The 20050-nt window shown below is 43.0% G+C and overlaps 1 protein-coding gene across 3 annotated transcripts in view; it reads left to right on the forward strand.

Moving 5' to 3' along the window:
• Positions 1 to 20050, forward strand: part of Chn1 (chimerin 1) — a 152226-nt gene that overhangs the window by 124548 nt on the left and 7628 nt on the right. For all 3 annotated transcript variants that reach the window (XM_055600555.1, XM_055600556.1, XM_055600557.1), the window contains 4 exons: positions 4485 to 4569; positions 12591 to 12764; positions 13451 to 13528; positions 19455 to 19592. In XM_055600555.1, the coding sequence (XP_055456530.1) occupies positions 4485 to 4569; positions 12591 to 12764; positions 13451 to 13528; positions 19455 to 19592 (475 nt within the window). The remainder of the gene's footprint in view (positions 1 to 4484; positions 4570 to 12590; positions 12765 to 13450; positions 13529 to 19454; positions 19593 to 20050) is intronic.

A 20050-nucleotide genomic window follows, 5' to 3' on the forward strand; every position in this document is an offset into this window, starting at 1 on the left:
ATAGTGTTTATTCCTTAAGTACTGACCAGGTGCAGGTCTCTGATAGGCATTTATTGTGCGTAGGGTAGAGCATTCCAGGCAAAAGTTACTATTGTCAGGTTGGCCTGGTGGCCCACAGTGATAATCACAGAACTGAGGCGGCTGAGGCAGGAGGACCTAATGTTCAAGCCCAGTCTGGGCTCTCCAGAAAGACCCAGTCTTTAAAAACAAGCAAACAAACCGTGGGCTGGGGATGGAGCTCAGTGATAGCATGTTTGAACCTGAAGCTCCTAACTATGGTGGTCTTGGGCTTCTTGCCAAAGCCTCTTGTGACCCACTTCAGACCTTCTGTCCTCCATTTCCAGATCTCCTTCTTAGTTTCTAAGCAATGCCACTTTTGACCTTTTAATTATAGTTGAATATGTATTACATTTTGATTAACTTCCATAAAGAAATCACTGAAATAGAACCATTTCTAATAAAATTGTCAGTACAAACCAATGTCTGTAGAATTGTGTGCAGCAAATAGCACCTGTTTTCATTGCTAGGAGCTGTACAGATTAAGGACTGTATCTTTTCATTGATACATGATTGCACATTCTTTAGGGATACAGTGTAACATTTCGGCACAATTGAAATGGCCAGACTAGTGTAATGCCATCTACCTCAGTCAAACATTTATTGTTTCCTTGTATAACACTCAAAATTCTATTGACTATCTATTTTAAAACATACAGCTATTGTTGTTAGCTATAATTTTTCTACTGCTGGAGAACATTAAAGGCTGCTCTTTTTAAGTTTGTTTGTTTGTTTGTTTGTTTTGAGGCAGGGTTTCTCTGTTTAGACCTGGCTGTCCTAAAACTCACTCTGTAAACCAGGCTGACTTCGAACTCACAGAGACCTGCCTGCCTCCTCTTCCCAAGTGCTGGGACTAAAGATGTGAGCCACCATGTCTGGCTAAAGATTTGTTTTGTTTTTGTAGTTTACATTATAAGTTCTTTATTTGAAATAAATACTCTAGAAGGGGAGGAAGACCTCCTCTCTCAGTGGACTAGGCAAGCAGCATACAGGGAGAAGAGGAAGGGAGTGTGGGACTGGGAGAAGATGAGGGAAGGGGACACAGCTGGGATACAAATTGAATACATTGTAATAAATTATAATAATAATAAAAAAACAATCTATGAGGGAAAAAAGAAGGAAATACTCCATTTTATTACAGAAGTGAAGGAAGGGCAATAAATCAGCTACTTCAATCCCAAAACATTTAGAGAGTTATAATTAGACTATTTGCATTTTTCCATTTTTGCTATTATAAACTACTTTATTTCTGGATAGCTTGGTTTAAATATAAATAATGTATCCTATTGCTGTAGCAAATTATTTGACAAAAGAAATGTAAGGAAAAAGGAGTTTATTTTGGCTTACAGTTTTGAGGGACATAGTAATATCACAGAAAGGATGATGGCATGAATGTGATTAAAGGCTGTTCTTAAACCAGGTAGCACCTGCCTTTAATCCCAGCACTTGAGAAATGGAGGTTGAAGGGTCAGGGTTCAAGGTCAGTCTTGGCAACATTCATTATCAGCCTGTGCTACATGAGACCCGAGGCACAAGGGCAGCAGTGTTCTTCCTGTAGAGCTAATGCCGTTTAAATATGTCTTCCTGGTTCTGTCTCCATTTAACCCTGAGGAACCTGTCCCATCAGTGACCTACTTGTCTCTGCCATCCCCTCCCTTTCAGACTGACAGGCTCGCTCTGGTTTTGTACCTCACACACCAGGTTTTAAACTTGAGTAGTTAGCCTGGTTCCTTCCCATCGCCATCACTTCCAGTTCTCTTCTCTCATTTGTGCTAGCCAAGTTCATACCCACGTTACCCAACCAGATGGCTACCAAATATGCTGCCAGTCTGTGTTCCTTCAGACTTGTTTCCTTGACTGTGTCCTCTCCTTAAAAAGCCCCAGTGCCCCCCCCCCAACACACACACACACAGGTTGTGAACTCCAGCATCACACTTCAGATGCTCTCATGGGCACTTTGCACTGTTTTCCAGATTAAATCTACCATGGCTTCCCTAAGCCCACATCCTTTCAGTCTTTGTGTCTGTTATCAGTAAATGTTTATTGATAAATACAATAAATAATACTCCATTAATGAACAAAGTCACTGTTTTGTGATGACCTCTGGAGGAATAAGAAAGAAGAGGCACAGACCATTGTCATGGAGTGACTGTGATCACCAAATGAAGGAAATGTAAGGTGTGTGAATTTTAGATGTATAAAGCCCGCAGGGAATCTGGCTAACTGCACTGTAGAAGCAGAAGTTAAACTAGGGCTGATGCTTCTAAGGAACTTTGCCTGGGGCTAGGCAAGCTACTTCTTAACAATTTTTTAGAACGAAATAGCCACAAATGGTTCAGAATGCCTTTACAAAACTCTGTAGCAACCTGAAGTGTGTACGAATGACTTTGTAGCAGCTGCCTTCTGATACGCACTGGGACCTTGGGTTAGAGAACATGGAGCCTGCACAGTTCAAATTTTTGTCCAGCATGTGTCATATGAACAGATGCCCTGGGCCTTTCAAAAGGCCACACTCACCCCTGACGAGGGAGGAAGAGACTGCGTTAGCATTGGTACTTAGTGCTCTTGTGTTTAAGTGATAAGCCAAACACATCTACTATCTGTCCCCACTATAACTTGAGATGCTTCACCACGAGGTAAGGGGCAGGTATAAAGTAATTGTTGGGACTTATTCCATATACTCATTCCATTTTTATTCATGAGACTTGGCAATCTGTGGCCAATTTGTATCCCAAAGAATCCAAAGTAACTTTTGGATGCTATTAGTGATTTCATCATCTAGGTCTTTTCAAGAGCCTCCATGCAGGATCTCCTTCACATTTCCCTCAGAGTGATGAGCTTCCTTCAGTTGCCTTCATTCTGAGGAGCACAGAAAGGCACAGGGGCATGGCAGGCAATCTGTTGATCTTGGGCCCTGTTGCCGCAAGTCCATGAAATACTTCCCATTGATGGGCTCTGAAGGTCACTAGCAGTTCAGAGGCAAGTGTGTGCTGTATTCCTGACCCTTTTCATAAAAGATGTAAAAGGAGTTATGGCCTCCTTTCCAAAATCAACGTGAAAACTCGTCCACCAGCGTTCTTGCCATAGTCAGGAACACATGCAGTTGGAATGAGCTGTGGGTTCCCATTGCAGCCTGGGACATTTTACAGCTTCTATCCAGCACATTTCATATTTTAACATCTAAAATTGAGCTTTATTTTATAATCAATGAGTTTCATGATTCAACCAGCATAGTTTTTCAGAATGAACTGTTACATTTGTGACATCTTGGACTTGAAGGAATAATATGTCTGTGTAATATATACAAATACATGTACTAGAGTCATTACTCTGTTTTTGAAACCTGGTCACTAGATGAACATCACAGTTATGAAAATGACATTCTTAGCTACATTTTACTCTCCACAGAACAGTTTTGGCAGATTTATGCTTTGAAATAGTCATACTTGGTAATTTTTTTTGCCATGTTTTCTGTTTCCTGTAGGAGAAAATGACCTTTTAAGTTAAATTGACAGTAAATTAACTGACTCCTGTATCCTATCCTTTTTTTTGTTATTTTTCTAGTACACTTTCAACAAGATTTTGCCCACAACTTTTATATATATTTAAACATATGTTTACATATATTTATGTATAACTTTTAAATCTATATTTTTATTTTTAATTAATTAATTTAAAGACATGGTTTCACTATGTAGCCCTGGCTGGTCTGGAACTCATAGAGATACACCTGCTTCTGCCTCCCTAGTGCTGGGATTGAAAGCATGTGCCACCACACAAGGCAAGATTTCCTAATTTTGTTATTTAATATGTAGGGTTCATATTCATGGCTTTGTCTGTTCTGGTGATATTTTTCACCAGCATCAGACTAGACTCCTTTACCTTTCATATGCATAAAAGTCTGTGGGAGCCAGTATGCTATCACAGGCCTAAATTGCCAACCTCCAGCTTTGCATTAACTGTAGCTTGTGCAGGTACTAAGTGCATGTTTGTTGGCAGTAAATATCGAGTGTTGTGAAGAAATCGGCCCTGTTTGAGGATTCATTTGCAACCAGTCAGTGTCATCTTAATATGTGACCCACTGTCGCCACAGGAGGCTGGGTCATCTGACAGCATTCTTACACTCTGACATGCCAGTCTTTGCCCAGCACATGTGAGGCTACTTGCGCCTGAGGAGACTCATTGGAAAATTCCACGGTAGAAATTGTTTCCAAAAGGAAATTGCAGTCTATCGGCTTGATGTGTCATCACTTCTAAAAGAAGAAATGAAGCTCCGAAAGAACTGTCATTTGTCAGTTCTACTCAATTTTTCTAAATGCAGCCATGCTGCGTCTTCAGCTCAGCACGGCTTGTATAGCGCTGCTTTGATTGGTAACAAGCTCCTCATGGATGTCTCCCTTTCTCCACCTTGCCCCATCCTTTTTCAGGTCCATACGTTCCGAGGGCCACACTGGTGTGAATACTGTGCCAACTTCATGTGGGGCCTCATTGCTCAGGGAGTGAAATGTGCAGGTAAGAGCCCTTTCTCCTCCCCCACTGTGCCAGCAGCCACTCTGGAGACTGGGCTGCTGTTTGCCCGTCATCTTCACATACTTAGTGGGCAGAGCAGTAGGGATATTTTTAAGTCCCTGAAAAGGAAGAGGCCAGCTTGGTTCAGAAGCTCAAAAGAGACAAAGCAGGATGGTTTTATTCAATACCTGGCCTTGGTCTTGCTTTGACTACATCTAGTCAATGTAGAGCGGTGTATGTGTGTGTGTGTGTGTTTTAAGCAGTATGCCAGGAAACTGAATTTTAAACTGAATCCAAGTTGCCTTGGAAACTGAATTTTAAAGTAGAATTGTCATTACTAAGTTTTTTTAAATCAAAGTGAAAGCTGTAAAAAGTCTGCAAATTTATCCTCAGAGATGATTACCAAATTCTGAAAAAGCATTTAGTTGTTAATATTTTCTTTGTGACACATACAAATATTGAATATAACAAATCCTTTTTTTAAAGTATTTTTTACTAATTTATTTAATTTTATGTGCATTAGTGTGAAGGTGTCAGATCCCTTGGAGTTGGGGGCATAGACAGTTGTAAACTGCCATGTGGGTGCTGGGAATTGAACCCGGGTCCTTTGGAAGAACAATGCTCTTAACCACTGAGCCATCTCTCCAGCCCCAACAAATCCTTGTGAAAAGTGATGATGGTATCTTATGTTTACAATCAGAAACTTTCACCCATTAGGAAATACTCAGTGTGGTGGGCTAAAGAGATGGCTCATAGGTTAAGAGCACCTAGATTCAGTTCCCAGCACCCACATAGTGGCTCACAACCATATGAAGCTCCAGCTCCAAAAGAATCCAATTCCTTCTCCTGAACTCTGTGTACACCTGGCATACGTGTGCATACACAGATACATAGACTAAACATTCATATACATAAAATAAATAAATCTACATTTAAATTTTTTAAAAAGATAAATTATTGAGGCTGGAGAAATAGCTCAGTGATTAAGAGCACTGGCTGCTCTTCCAGAGAACCTGGATTCAATTCCCAGCACCTACATGGAAGCTCACAACTGTCTGTAACTCTAGTTTCAGGGGATCTAACATCCTCACACATATGCAAAACACAAATGCACAAAAAATTAAAAGTAAATAAATTATTAAAAACCAGCAATAACAAAAAAGAAATTCTTAACCTGGACATGGTGACTCATACCTTTAATCCCAGCCCTTGGGAGGCAGAGGCAGGTGGCTTTCTGTTTCCAGACAGGTGTCACAGGCCAGTCCCATCAGGAGCTCCCTGACAGAGGGAGAAGGACATGAATGGCTCAGGGGAATGCAGTGTGCAGAGGGGTCTCTGGAAGTGTCTCTGCTCTGGATCAGGTCTCAGAGTCCACAAGGGTGCCTCCTTGGAAGGCTGTGGTCATGTCTCTGAACTGAAGGGCACCAGGGCGGGCTGGAAAGCATTGGTCAAGTGTGAAACGAAGACCATCTACACCAGGTCTCAGCCTCCCCAACTCTGCGGCCCTTTAATATAGTTCTTTATGGTGTGGTGACCCCAACCATAAAGTTATTTTTGTTGCTACATCACAACTGTAATTTTGTTACTGTTATGGATCGAATTGTAACTATCTGATATTTGACCCCTTTGAAAAGATTGTTTGACTCCAGAGAGGTCGTGAGCCACGGATTAAGAACACTGATGTGCATGGCGGTGCAGAGGCAGATGACGCACCCCCTCCACAGCGGGGCCACCCGCTCGAGGAGCGGGTCTCCCTCAGCCTCTGCCTTTTGTGAGACATCCTTGACCAGCTGACACGGAGTCACTAGCATAAGGTTTTCTATGAAGTAATGCCATGTACAATTTACCTTCATATACGCGAGAATCCTGTCATCCACCAGCATGAAAACAGAGCCACCGTGTCTGAGTCTATGAATATGCTGCAGTCCCAAATCGTATATCAAAGAAATGTCTGGGACTGCAGTTTTAGTGGTAATGTAACAAACAGAAGACATAAAATGACTTACCCCTACCCTTCAGCACCCTCCTCTATAGCCCTCACCTCTTACCAGGAGTAAAGGGCAAAAACTGAAAGGAAAGCCTGGAGGTTTCTCATTCTGCCCTTTAAAATGTTAGGTGCTGTAAGCACACGTGAACCCTTGTTTAAGGGGTGGGGACTGGGGATGTGACTCAGCAGAGTATTTACCTCACGTGGTTCATTCTGCAGCACATCTTTTTTTAATGGGTATAGTGTGCAGGGTTGTAATTCTAGCACTCGGGGGGTGGAAGCAAAATTAGAAGTTTGGGATCATTCTCGGCTACATAGTGAGTTCAAGTCAGGCCTAGACTACATGAGATCCTCTCACAAAACAAAACAACAAAACAAAAAACAAAACCAAAAAAAAAAAAAATCCCACAAACCTACCATAATGATCTTTAGAAAACAAAACAAAACAAAAGATAATCTTACTTCCTTTCTTTTGGTAAATGTAGCCTCCCAGCACTCAGGAGGCAGGTCCCTGCTGAGCTTAAGACTAACCTGGTCTGCATAGCAAGTTCCAGGACAGCCTGAGCTACACAGTGAGACCCTGTCTTTACTCACATTGGTTCTGTTTCAATAACTACGATTGTATTGACAGTGAGGGTCGTAGATGTAAGTTACACTCATCTAGCCTTTGAGCTCCAACTTTGTCTAAACTGAATTCAAAGAACGGAGAGCACAAACTCGCTGTGCCAGGCGAGTGCCAGGTGCCATCTACCTCCTCATTCCTGGGAACTCTTAGGGACACCAGGAACTATGCAGCTGTGATGGAATGTATCTGTACAGCACTTGAGATAAAGTCAGAAGGATTATGAGTTCAAAACCAATTGGGATTATGTAGCAAAAGTATGCCAGTAGTGATGGTGGCACGTGCCTTTAATCCTAGCACTCGGGAGACAGAGGCAGGTGGATTTCTATGAGTTTGAAGACAGCCAGGCTACACAAAGAAACTGTCTCAACCAACCAAAAAACCTGCAAAACCAAAAACTGAAAAACAAACAAACAAAAAAGCAACAGCCAAAAAAACCAAACAACAAAAAAGATGCCCACCAATAAATGAATCATACATACATACACTCAAAGGCTGTTTATTCAGTCAATTAATTTCCCCAAGTTTATCAGCCATCCCTCTCCCAGGAAATAAGTTATCCCAGGAAGGAAATTATTCTACCAGAATTTCTAAATTGTGTTTATTTTATCCTCACCAGAATACTCTAAGAGATAATGCAGGATGATATTTATTTTAAAGCAGACATTTTAACTGAGCTTAACCTAGGAAGATCCTTTAATATTTTCAGGACCATTATTGTCATTGCTACCGTCAGATAGGAGATAGCAGTTTTTCTCCTATAATAGAAGTTATTTCAAACATGCAGGTATTAAACTTTTAGTTGAAGAAAAAATAATGTCTATTTTTATTAGTGGCTCAATTGGCTAATACCTTATAGTGGTGAATGTCCATATATGTCAGTGAGAATTTGAAGAATACCTTTTAAAAGTTTCATATGACGTCTTTTGGTTGAAAGTAATAATTTCACAAATATTCCAAGGTGTAAGCCATTTCTTTTAACTTTCTTAACAAGAATAATGACTTGTGATGCCTATTAGAATGTGAGATGTTAAAAAAAAAAAGAATGTGCGATGTTCACTTTTAATGGGGGGAAGAGATGACTCAGCAGTTAAGAGCATGTACTGCTCTTGCAGAGGACCCAAGTTCAGCTCCCAGCACTCAAGACAGGGCCTCACAACTGCCTGCCACACACTGTGACACTTCAGTGCACAGTTTTAAGAGCATGCTTGGGGCTGCTGCATAGCACTGTGAACTCAGCACTACAAAACGATGGTGTATTTTTTTATATGTGTGTGGTTTTGCCTCCGTGTATATTTTTGCATCATTTTGCATGCCTGGTACCAAGGAGACCAAAAGAGGGGTCCAGATCCTCTGGGACTAGAGTTACAGATGGTTGTAAGTCACCATGTGGGCCGTGGGAATCAGTCCTCTGGAAGAACAGCCAGTGTTCTTAACCACTGAGCCAGCTCTCCAGCCCTCAATGCTATATTTTAATACTATTGCCTTTGCCCTATGGTCTTCCAAAGGAGTTCATCCAAACCTGTCAAAATTTGGTCTCTGAAATTAATCCCATAGGACAAAGGATATTTATTTAGTAAACATTTCCTTTTCTTTAACTTTCTAAATCTGAGTTCAATCATTGCTTAATGCAGTTTTAACTGAATTACAAATACATTTAGTAGCTGGCTATGTAAAGTAGGAGATGACCCCAAGCTTTCAAAGGATAAATTAAGGTAAGACTGTTTGCTAGTGCCATGAACATGTTTGGTATGTCTATGCATCAGGTTTATGTTTGAGTTTCCATTTCGAGTTGGACATGGGGAAGAATATGAACAAACAAGAATGCAATGTCTAGGTTTTGTCACTGCTTTTTAAACGTCCTACAGGATCAAGCTCAGATAATTGCAAGATCAGTACAGGCAAAATACAGCAACATTTTTTAAACTCAAGGGTATATGCTGGTATAATACACATCATGACACTGTATTAAATTATTACTTGGTATTGTTCAGTGCACAATATTGAAGTGTGCAGTGTGTGTGGGCACGAGGAAGGAGCGGGTGGGTGGGCAGCACAGGCGGGTCACTCTGCAGTGCAGTCTGCTCCTCAGCTCACTGGGGCCCACTTTCTTCAACCGTGCAATGGTGGCGTGTTCCACGCTGCTCCTTACAAGTCCACCTGTGGTCTGTGTTACACACTTGAAGTGCAAGGCCCGGCCACACTATTGCTAATGGCCGCACTTCGGGCCTTTAATACACTTATTTTCCGGCTGGCTTTAGGCATTTATTTCACTTTATTTTGTCCATAATTAAAACACCTACCACAACACACCCACAAAATTAATTTACGACAAGATATTTGCATTAACCAAGAGAAAACTTTGATATCTGCAGAAAGAAAGCTGGGACAGAGGGTGGCTCTGCTGTTACTGACTTCTTCCTGTCTCAGAGGACAGGAGTTCAGAACCAGCACCCACATGGGTAGCTCATAAAGGCTTGAAACTCCAGATCCATGGGATGCAGTACCTTCTTTGGCCTCCAACTACAGGCATGTGGCCCATGCATGCACGCACAGTCTGTGTGTGCATGTTTCATAAGCTAGGTGACATTTTAATTTTATTTTCAAAAGTGAGCCAGGCTTAGCAGTGTAAGTGGAAAGTGGAAACTGCTGAAATGGAAGATTGCAATGGAGACTGTCCTCACAACATTCACAGGAGCTGAGATTCAGCCCAGAGTTGCTTATCCATCCAGGAACTAGGGAAGCCGAAACGCAAACTTGAGATGTTGTGGACATCAGACAAGAAGAACAGCTGTCATAAAAAGATTCCAACCAAACAGTCTTGAAAATATGGGAACTGTCAGAAAAGAAATACTGTAGCAAAAAGAACTGAAGTCTTGGCAACTGTAAACTGATTCCTGAGAGGACGCCTGGGTGATGGGCCGAATACAGTGATGGTGACAGGAATCAGTGAGGCTGAAGAGGCAGCAAAGAACTTACACAGTTCAAGCATGTGAAGAAAAAAACCATATTTAACGTATTTATTTAAAGTAAACTGAAAGAGCGAGAGAATAGTGGTAGAGAGAGCCGTGCTGACGTGGGGGGAGGGGGAGAGGAGACGAGGACACAGCATTCAACATGACAGAAGAGAACAAGGCCGCAGGCACCTGCAGGACAGAGAGCAGAGTATTTCCTGCTGAGATCTCAGACAGCAAAATATCTGAAAGGCAAAATTATTGAACACTTAGCAGATTTGGTGAATTCAGAGAGAAGTTATGCATTAGTTCCTTGAAGGCACAGTATAGGCATGGAGTCTACAGCCCCAGTTTCTCACACCCATCTGAGGACCCTGACCTTCAGCTGGTGAAGGCCTGTGACATGGCCAGCACACATCACTGCCCAGCGCTCTTTACCCACAGGAACACCATGTCTGCACAACTAAACGAAGCACAGTTCTTCCTATTTTATATAACTAGACACCTAGACACCAAGTGTGATCCCTCACTCCAGGTCACATAGCCCGTAGATTCTAGGACAAGCAACAAGTTTAACAAGTCCTTCCAGAACATTCGAGTGTTTGGAGGAAAGAGCGCTTTTCAGTGTGTGACTGACCACTGGCTTGCCTTGTGGTCAAGTTAGCCATCACATGTGTTCATGTGTCAGGAGAGGCTTTGCTGTTGGCTGTGCAGTCATCTAGGCCTCAACTAACTAGGTAGAGCTTTGCTGCCTCATCTTTGCAGGTGATAGATCGAGAACTCTGGTCCTTAGTGGTGACAGTATTTGGACATGACTCAGTGGTGTTGCCCTCTCTGGGATGTTCACTCAGGCTCATATGTGCAAAGATATAGCTCGTTCCAGGGCACTCTGGCTCTGTGGCCACATCCAGCTCCTTCCTCAGGCCCCACAGCTGAGCATCCTTTCAAGTTGCCATTGTCTGTCCATATGTCAGCTCTTGTTTGCACTGTGACACACATTACTAGTCTGCAGCAGAGGTTTGATCAGAAGTCCTAACGGTACTGTCCGTCAGCCACGTCACCAGTCCCTGATGCCTCAGCTCAGTGGCTCCTAGGACCAGCACCCTCTCCCTCATGCTTCAGAGGACAGCAAAATGAAACTGCCTAAGAGCCAAGGCAGCTGCTGGGACAGTCTGGATTTCTCAGGTTGATTGCAGTAAGGCCTGGCCATGAACTGCATCTATGTCATTTAAACTAGTTTTGTAAAAGATCCTGATAAGAGTTTTAACTTAAAAAAATATAGAAAGGATATGTTTTTAAAACATAAAGATGACATTTATTTTAGTTGAATTATTTACTCAGTATAGTTTCTCACATGAGTCTAATTTAGCAAAACAGTTCTGTTTTCTTCATCCATTATAAAACTTCATTGTACTCATGTTGTTGAGAAGGCATCACAAATATTAACCATGAAGGTCTTAGGTTCTGGCGCCTGAGATGTTACAGCCCTGCAAAACCAAAGGAGTGGCTTCAATAGAGACATGGAGACCTCCAGAGTCACCGTAGGCTGGAGTCCCAGCTCCACTGTGTGCCGTGGATAAACTCCTTACATGTAAAAAGGGTTTGTGAAAAGATATAAAGAGGAACATTTATTTTAAGAGGATCTTGAATACTCTTATTTTGGGCATCCACATTACATCAAGTGATCTGAAATGTAAGTACAACTTACAGTAGATGTAAGTTATCCTGAGCTGTTTCACTGGTCTATTTTGTGCCGCTGTACCAAAGAGCCTTTGACTAGATAATTTACACAGAACAGGAGTTAGATACCATAGGTCCGAGGCAGAAAGTTCAAGGTGCCAGCTTCTGGTAGAGGCCCCTTGCTGTTTTCTCCATGGCAGACAGTGGAAAGTCAAGAGAAGGCAGAAGAGAAAGAACCTTCTCCCATAGCCCTCTTCACAGCAACACTGACCCATTCCTGAAGAGGGACCCAACACTCCCCCCAAAAGACCACCCCTCTCAACAACATAAGAATTATGAAGAAAACACTCTCAGATCTTAGCATTGGTCATGTGACATTCTATGATGTGTAATTATTTAACTTAATGGTTTTCATGTGGGGAATCTGTCTTGATTTTGGTTTTGCTACTTCTGGGGTCATTCAGGAAGTTAAATAATGAAGCAGGAGCAAGAATTCTGGCCTCACAGGATGTGGGGTCACATGTCTTTAGTCCCAGCATTCAGGAGGCAGAGGCTGGCAGATACCTGGAGGCCAATCTGGTCAATATAGAGAGTTCCAAGTCAGCCAGGGTACAGAGTAAGGTGCTGGCCTAGTTCTAATCAAACTTTTCCCAGAGGTGAGAGGCTGCTGCTTCTCTCCTCGGGGGCGCTGCAGCTCACGCCAACCATCTTCTGCTGAAAGAAGCACTCCAGAATGCCCAGACTGAAAGTAATCATGACTTTTTCCTTCATCGTTTCACAGACTGTGGGTTGAATGTTCACAAGCAGTGTTCCAAGATGGTCCCGAATGACTGTAAGCCAGACCTGAAGCATGTGAAGAAGGTGTACAGCTGTGACCTGACAACGCTCGTGAAAGCCCACATCACCAAGCGGCCGATGGTGGTAGACATGTGCATCAGGGAGATCGAGTCTAGAGGTGAGGCGAGCCTGGTGCAGGCTGCCCTGCCCTCGGGGAGCCTTGTCTTTGACGTGCTGTGGTCTTCAGTGATGGGGAGGAACGGTGTCAGGAGACATGCGCTCTCAAAGTCCACAGTGTGTTAATAAGCAGCTTGATTTCAAGGAGCATTCAACCGGATGTGGAAAATAATATTTAGAATACATTGATAGAAGATGCCTACAGTCTGCAAAGATCTTTGTGCAGAAATGGATCACCTTTCAGGTTCTAAGTTCTACTCATGCCAGGAGTGAGAGGCAGAACTGCTCTATTAAAATGCCAGAGCAGAAAGCTGCACCCCAGTTACCCTTACCCACTTGGGAAAATGGCTGAAGGGCTGCTGATGCAGGCGCTCTGTCCTCAGTTATGTAAGAGATGCTATGATGGAATTGGGTGATGAATGATTTCCCTTAAGGTTTAATGTTACTCGATCTAATTAGGCAACATGATGGGCAAAGTATAAATATCCAGGTAGCAGTAGGTCAGAATAAAAACAGCAGAGCAGACTCATTTTAGGAGAAGAGTGGGGACAGACTGATAGTCATGTGTGTTTTATTATTTTTTTCTAACACATTTGTCCAGAGTGACATATAGAGAGGAGATAAAGTGTGAAGGAAAGGTGTGAGTTAGCAGAGACTGAGTCCTGTGCTTTACTGGTTTCTTTTCAGGTCTTAATTCTGAAGGACTATACCGAGTGTCAGGATTCAGTGACCTAATTGAAGATGTCAAGATGGCTTTTGATAGAGGTATGTTTTCCAGCACAGACATTCACTTAGACGCTTTTACTCTGCCAGAAAGTGACAATTTCTTATGTTACTCTTAGATTAATTTTCTACATGACTGTTGATTATCGTATTCTGCAAAAGATTTCAATAGGCATGGTGGCACACCCCTGTGATCCTAGCACTTAAGAGGTAGAAGTAGGAAGATCCAGTGTTCAAGGCCATGATTGGTACCTAGTGAATTTGAGGCCAGCCTGTCACAAAAACTAAGCAAACAAACAACAAAATTCAACATATAGTTTCTTGCTTTGCATCATCTACCTTAAAGGGTCAGATTTCATGGTGGGAATGAGGCACAAAGCTTATGTATACCACCAGCTTTTGAATTTGTAAGACTGGTCCAAGTTGATCAAAAGCAGAGATGAATTAAATATCCCCAAACCGGAAGAAAGGGTGGACAATGTCCTAGCCTGAGTTAATCCTCCTATGAGCTACAGTTCTCAGGTCCTGTCTGACTGACTCATGTCCCAGAAAGCTCAGAGAGCTGAACCTGTGGCTGAAGTCCCCTGTTGGAAGCCTGGTGGGGTGTTCTGTTTTAAAGCATGCAGGGGGTGACGTAAAGTCTTGCCTGTAGCCTTGAATGCTATCCTTTTGCCATGCCCAGCTTAATGCAACTTTTAAAATAACATTTAAGTTTTGATTTGTGCTGGGTGTGGTGGTGCACACCTTTATTCTCAGCACTGGAGAGGTAGAGGAAGATGGATTTCTGAGTTCAAGGCCAATCTGGTCTGCAAAGTGAATTCTAGGATAGCCAGGGCTACACAGAGAAACCCTGTGGGAGTGGGGGAGGGGTTGATTTGTTCCGTGGACATCAGTTTCTATTTCCTTTGGGTACTAGAATAAGTTAGCACCAAAGAAAAACTATTTCCTTAAATACAGACAGAGTCAGTGATTTTGTTTTTTTTTTTCCTCCTAAGACAGGGTTTCTCTGGGCAGCCCTAGTTGTCCTGGAACTCCAGGACAGCCTCAAACTCAGAAATCTGCCTGCTCTGTTGACCGAGAGCTGGGATTAAAGGCGTGCGCCACCGCCGCATCACTAAGTTAATGATGTTTAAATGCCTCTTTTGCTTTGCAGAGTACTTGTGCGAGTATGCATGCGCGCACACGCGTGTGGGGGGGGGGGTTTGGGGTGGGGGAGGGGAGTGTCATGAATTGAACTCAGGGCCTCATGTGCTAGGCAAGAGCTGTACCAATAAGGCCCATCCCCAGCCTGAAAACATACACATTTCTAGGCCTATCATACTCGCCTGTTGACAATCTTCTCATAAACCGCAAAGGCAGAAAACAAAAATAAATATTATCTCCCTGCAAAGGGGAATGTAGGCCAGCCTAAGTGTTTCATGCAAGCAAAGAAGGTAAAGTAATGATTTCTTTATACAAATACACATCAAGGAGCATCCAGAACCCATGCCAATGGAATGGTAAGAGACAGGCAGCAACTGAGCATGTCTACTCCTGGCCTGATGTGGGCACTGGCAAAGAAACCACAGAAAGCAAATCAGCATGGCACACATTCTTTTATTAACACTGCTAACAGATTTTCAGATTCTTGATGGTTTCTTTCGCTCGATATGGTCAGGCCTTTTGGGGGCCACTCGGAACCTTCCAGACACATCCTGCAATCATTTGTAGGAAATCTGTGGAGTTTTAACAGGAGAGCCAGTGGTGCACACAAATGCTGCCCAAATCTCTGTTCAAAACAGGGTATCAGATAGATAGTCAACTAAGTAAAGTGACATAAGCAAGAGTGGTCGGTTCCAGGAAGCTTAGCTTTCAAATAATGACATTGAAGAGGGGGGAGGATAGACTTTGAAGGAGGAGGGCCCACAGAATGCTCGTGTGGGCCCTTTAGTCTCAGAGACAAGGGAAAGGCAAGTTTGGGGAGGTCTTCCTTCAAAGGAAGACGGTCACCAGCTGGAGCAGTACCTACTCCTCCAAGGTCTGCAGGTGCCATTACAACTTTGCTGCATTCTATCTTCAAATAGTATATGGTGGGTACTCTGAGAGATAACAGGTGGAGCCTCATCCCAAGAGCCCAGGGCATGTGGTAGCAGCTGAACAGGAAAGAACGAATCAGAGAGCAAAGATGTTACAGACTGTGCTGGTAAGTTGTGGTTCTGCCTCTAGAGCACAGGGCCTAGATCTCGCATTCCAGGTTGTCTGTGCAATTTTAACAGAAAACAATTTAAAGCAAGACAAATGGAAGACAGTTGTGTATGTATTCTTACTAAAATTCAGGTTTAGACCCAAGCATGGCAGCTTATGTTTTTAATACCAACACTCAGGAGGCAGAGGCAGGCAGATCTGTGAATTCTGGGACAACATGCTCTACAGAGCGGGTTCTGGGACAGCTAGGGCTGTGTAGAGAGGCCCTGTCTTGAAAAATAAAAAATAAATAAACAAACAGAGAAATAATGAATGAATCAGTAAATCGGGTTTGTTTGTTTTAAAGAGATGGCTTAGTGGGTAAAGGCACTTGCTATCATGCCTGTTCTGGTTGGCTTTGGGCAACTGTACACAAGCCAGAGTGATCTTATAAAGCGAACCTCAGCCAAGATGTTGCCTATAGCAAGTGTGTAGTGCTTTTTCTTGATGAACTAACATAAGGAGGTCCCACCCAGGGAGGGGAATGCCGTACTTGGGCTGCTGACTGCGGTGTATTAGAATACAGGCCGGGCAAGCTGTGTGGGGCAAGCCAGTAAGCAGCCCTTCTCCATGGCCTCTGCTTCAGTTCCTGCCTCCAGGCTCCTGCCCAGAGTTCCTTTCTGTCTTGGCTTCCCCTAGTGATAGGCTGTAATCTGGAATCCAAATAAACTCTCTTTTCTCCACGTTGCTTTTGGTCATGCTGTTTCGTTACAGCAATAGAAACCCTAATTAGAGAGTCCTAACCACATGAATAAGAGAGACAAGTTGTCCTCTGACTTCCACAAACATCCCGTGATACATTGTGCCCACACACATACGTACACACAAAATAAATGGAAATTTCTGAGGGCATGTTTTAAAACAACAGGAATATTCAGCACTTAAAAAGGGAATGAAGTGCCAGCATGTGCTATTAAACAAAGCGAGGTGGAAGAGGCCATATTGCATGCTCCATACATGTGACATAGCCAGACTCCACAGACTAGCAGAAGAGCAGTTTAAGGGGGCCAGGGACTTTGGGGACGTAAGAAGGTTCTAAAATCAGACTGTGGTGGTCACACAGCATTGTAAGAACATGAAAAACATTGACTCGTGTACTGTAAATGACTGGTTATATCATGAAGGTTCTGTCACTAAAACTTGATGCGTATAAACTTTAAAGCAGGTTTTAAAGGAACTATCTTAATAACGATGTCTATAGTGAACCACAGAGTATTAGTCTTTTATGCTCCTAGCTTTTTAAAATCTCTTTTCTTCAGATTTAATCACCGAAAAACCACATTTAAGCCGCTGCTGTATGCCAGACACTGAGTTCTTTACTGTAATTTAGTAGTTGAGCTGTGTTCTTGGTCTTTGTGACTGTGTGGGACTCATAGTAAGCTCATTGGTTACTGACTCCATAAAGGGAAACCTTAGTAAGTGGAAAACATTACATAGTCTAGTAGAGCAAGTGGTAGCAGTTAGGAAAGGCTTCCCAAGGAGGAAATAACATACAAGGATGCTAACCTGAGGATGAACAAAGCAACTGTCCAAGGGTGAGGAGCAAAACCCTCATACCAAGCGCTGCAGCTTCGAGAAGAGTGAAAGCAGCAGTGGCGGACACTAACACGCTCTACAGCCCCGCAGAAAACAAGAGTGGGCTCCTAGTGGCCTCCACTGAATTATCAGAAGGCTAAAAAGTGCCCGGTCCAAAGCTCACCTGCCTCTTCAGACAGTGGCTTTATTTTCCAGGCTTGCAGCTGGTGAAGTAGCTGGCCTGTGTACCCTGGGAACTGGAGTATTTATATACTCTGGAACAGAGATTTTATAGGCCCTGGATTCTGGATTCTTCGTAGAAAAGTATCAGGAGGTACTATAACAGGAGGGCTGTGGCAGAAAAGGAAAACGAAAAAAAAAAAAAAACCTCACTTTTTTCTTGGACTTTGGTGGTGGTGATACCTGCCTTTGGTCCCCTTTTCCAGATCCTTAGGACAAGGCACCTACATGCTTTCTCGTGTTTCCCGGAGGTCATTGCCTTTTGTTTCCAGAAAGTACTCTATCCTTCTTTGTCCTGTCCTGTATGTCTTACCTTGGGTGAAAGAAGCCCTTGGAAGCAGACTCACAGTCTACCATGCGCTCGGGAAGGCCGCAGTCCTCAGCATTTTCAAAGAGTCTGGGTTTTTAATGGGCTTTTATGGAGTAGTTTTTACAGTTTGAGCTGAAAGTACTGCGATTTCCTGTGCAATCCATCCCTCTGGCATCTACCCCAAGTTCCCCCTTACTAATTTGATTTCGCTTTTAAGATGGTTTTAATATGTTAGCCCAGGCTGGTCTAGAACTCTTGACCTTCCGGCCCTACCTCCTGCATACTGGGATCCAGGCATGCCCCTTTCTGCTTCGTTCAGCATCTTGAATTAGTATATTTGTAAATTAGTATAAATTAGTGTAATTGTTATTGTTGATAGCCCAGCATTGATACATGATTAACTAAAACTCTGAGTTTATGCTGGGATACCTTCTGTCTACATCACATACAGAATACTTTCACTAACATAAAAATCCTAATACTCTACCTCTTTGTCCCTTCTTCCCCCAGATACTCAGCAACAGTGAGCCCGTTTGCCTTTTCCGGTTAGAATCTTATGTCACAAAGCCGTGTTGGGCTACCTGCTGTCAGGAAGCATTCGCGGCGTCTTTTGTGGTGTCTTCTATAGCTTACTAACTCGCTCCTCCTCCTCCTTACTGAAGTCTGCTCACCTGTGCACACACATGGGCCTGCAGACACAAATAGCTAGCAAGGAAGTGATACTAAGTAAATCTTGAGTCGATAGAGACAAGTTCAGATCCTATAAGGAGTCTAAACTCAGGCCAGCACTGGACCCCCTGACACAGCCTTGCTTCAGAATGTGGGTGCCCAGCACCTCTAGACGGCCTTCTACTCTAGAGTGCGTCTCTTCTTTCTTCAACACCTAAGATCTTGGCATATCTTCTTGGGGCTGGTGAGGTATTTTGTTTTGCTTTTTTCCCCCTGCCTCATCTGCTTCATAGGGCCTGGTTAGGCAACATCTATGAATGGTTATTTCTATGAAGGCCGGTGTGACTAAAACAAGGAGCTCTATCTCACCATTGTTACTTTACATTTATTGTTGGGGTGGTGCACATGGAGGTCAGAGGAAGGAGCTGTCTCAGCTTCCACCGTGTGGCTCCTGGGGAGTGAACTCAGACTGGCAGGCTGGTCGGGCCTGTGTTCTCTTTTGCAAATTGTGCTTCTATAAAACAGAAAGAAAGCTGCACTGCATTATTCCCCTAGGGATTCTTGGGTAACTATGAAATAAATGTAAAGCTATTTCTACTCCTGTCTGTGCATACACACACAGAGCTGAGCAAGGAAAAATAAGTAGCTTATGAAGAGAAAAATCTAAAAAATGACTTGCTGGTTTATAGAAGTGGGTCACCAGCGTATATCAGGTTTCGTGCTGAATTTGATCTTAGAAACTGAAGTGTTGGTTTCTAGTAAAGAAAACACAGGTTTTGTTTGTTATTTTTAAATAAAAACCACTTAACTCACAAATAAAAACATAACAGCAAGGGGTTCAGGTAGCCAGTCAAGCATATACTTGTCCAGTCCCAAACTATACATAAAATACATTTTCATTGATTGGAATAAAAACCTCAAGTGTTCCCTATCTTTAACATGTAATCGTGTCTAAATCATATTAAGATGATATGGGCTGTGAATAGTGTTTACCTTTGTTTCTTTTGAAAGATGGTGAAAAGGCGGATATTTCTGTGAACATGTATGAAGATATCAACATCATCACCGGTGCACTTAAACTGTACTTCAGGGATCTGCCTATTCCTCTCATCACATATGATGCCTACCCCAAGTTCATAGAGTCTGCCAGTAAGTACAAACAAGTTCCCACCCGACAAGCTGTCTCTTCCTGGGACCTGCTTCCCCCGCTGAGAAGGATGTCCCCTGCAGCTCTCTCCATGACCATGTGTCCACCAAGTGCATTCACTCCGTAACCCAGATTATCTGTCTGTGCCTTCAGAAGCTTTTGACTGTGCTGCTTTTCCAAAATAACCAATCCCCTGCACCAGGCTGCTTGGACATGGACCAGCCTTTAGTGAGAGAAATCAAAGGCCAAAGCAAGGCTTTGTGGTACTTGATTCAGCAAATGTTCCTGACAGCATGCTGAGCCTCATAGTCTTGGATTTGGTACTTACCTTGGTGCCCAGAGCTTCCGAGCTCATGAGCGGAGCACTGGTACATCAGATATACTTCTAGAATGAGGTTCATGCCGTTGAGGAATTTGCTTTGCTTTGCTTTGCTTTGCTTTGCTTTGCTTTGCTTTGCTT

The sequence above is a fragment of the Psammomys obesus genome, unplaced genomic scaffold (assembly GCF_907164565.1).
Source record: "Psammomys obesus unplaced genomic scaffold, mPsaObe1.curated_primary_1811, whole genome shotgun sequence".
NCBI classification, from domain to species: domain Eukaryota; kingdom Metazoa; phylum Chordata; class Mammalia; order Rodentia; family Muridae; genus Psammomys; species Psammomys obesus.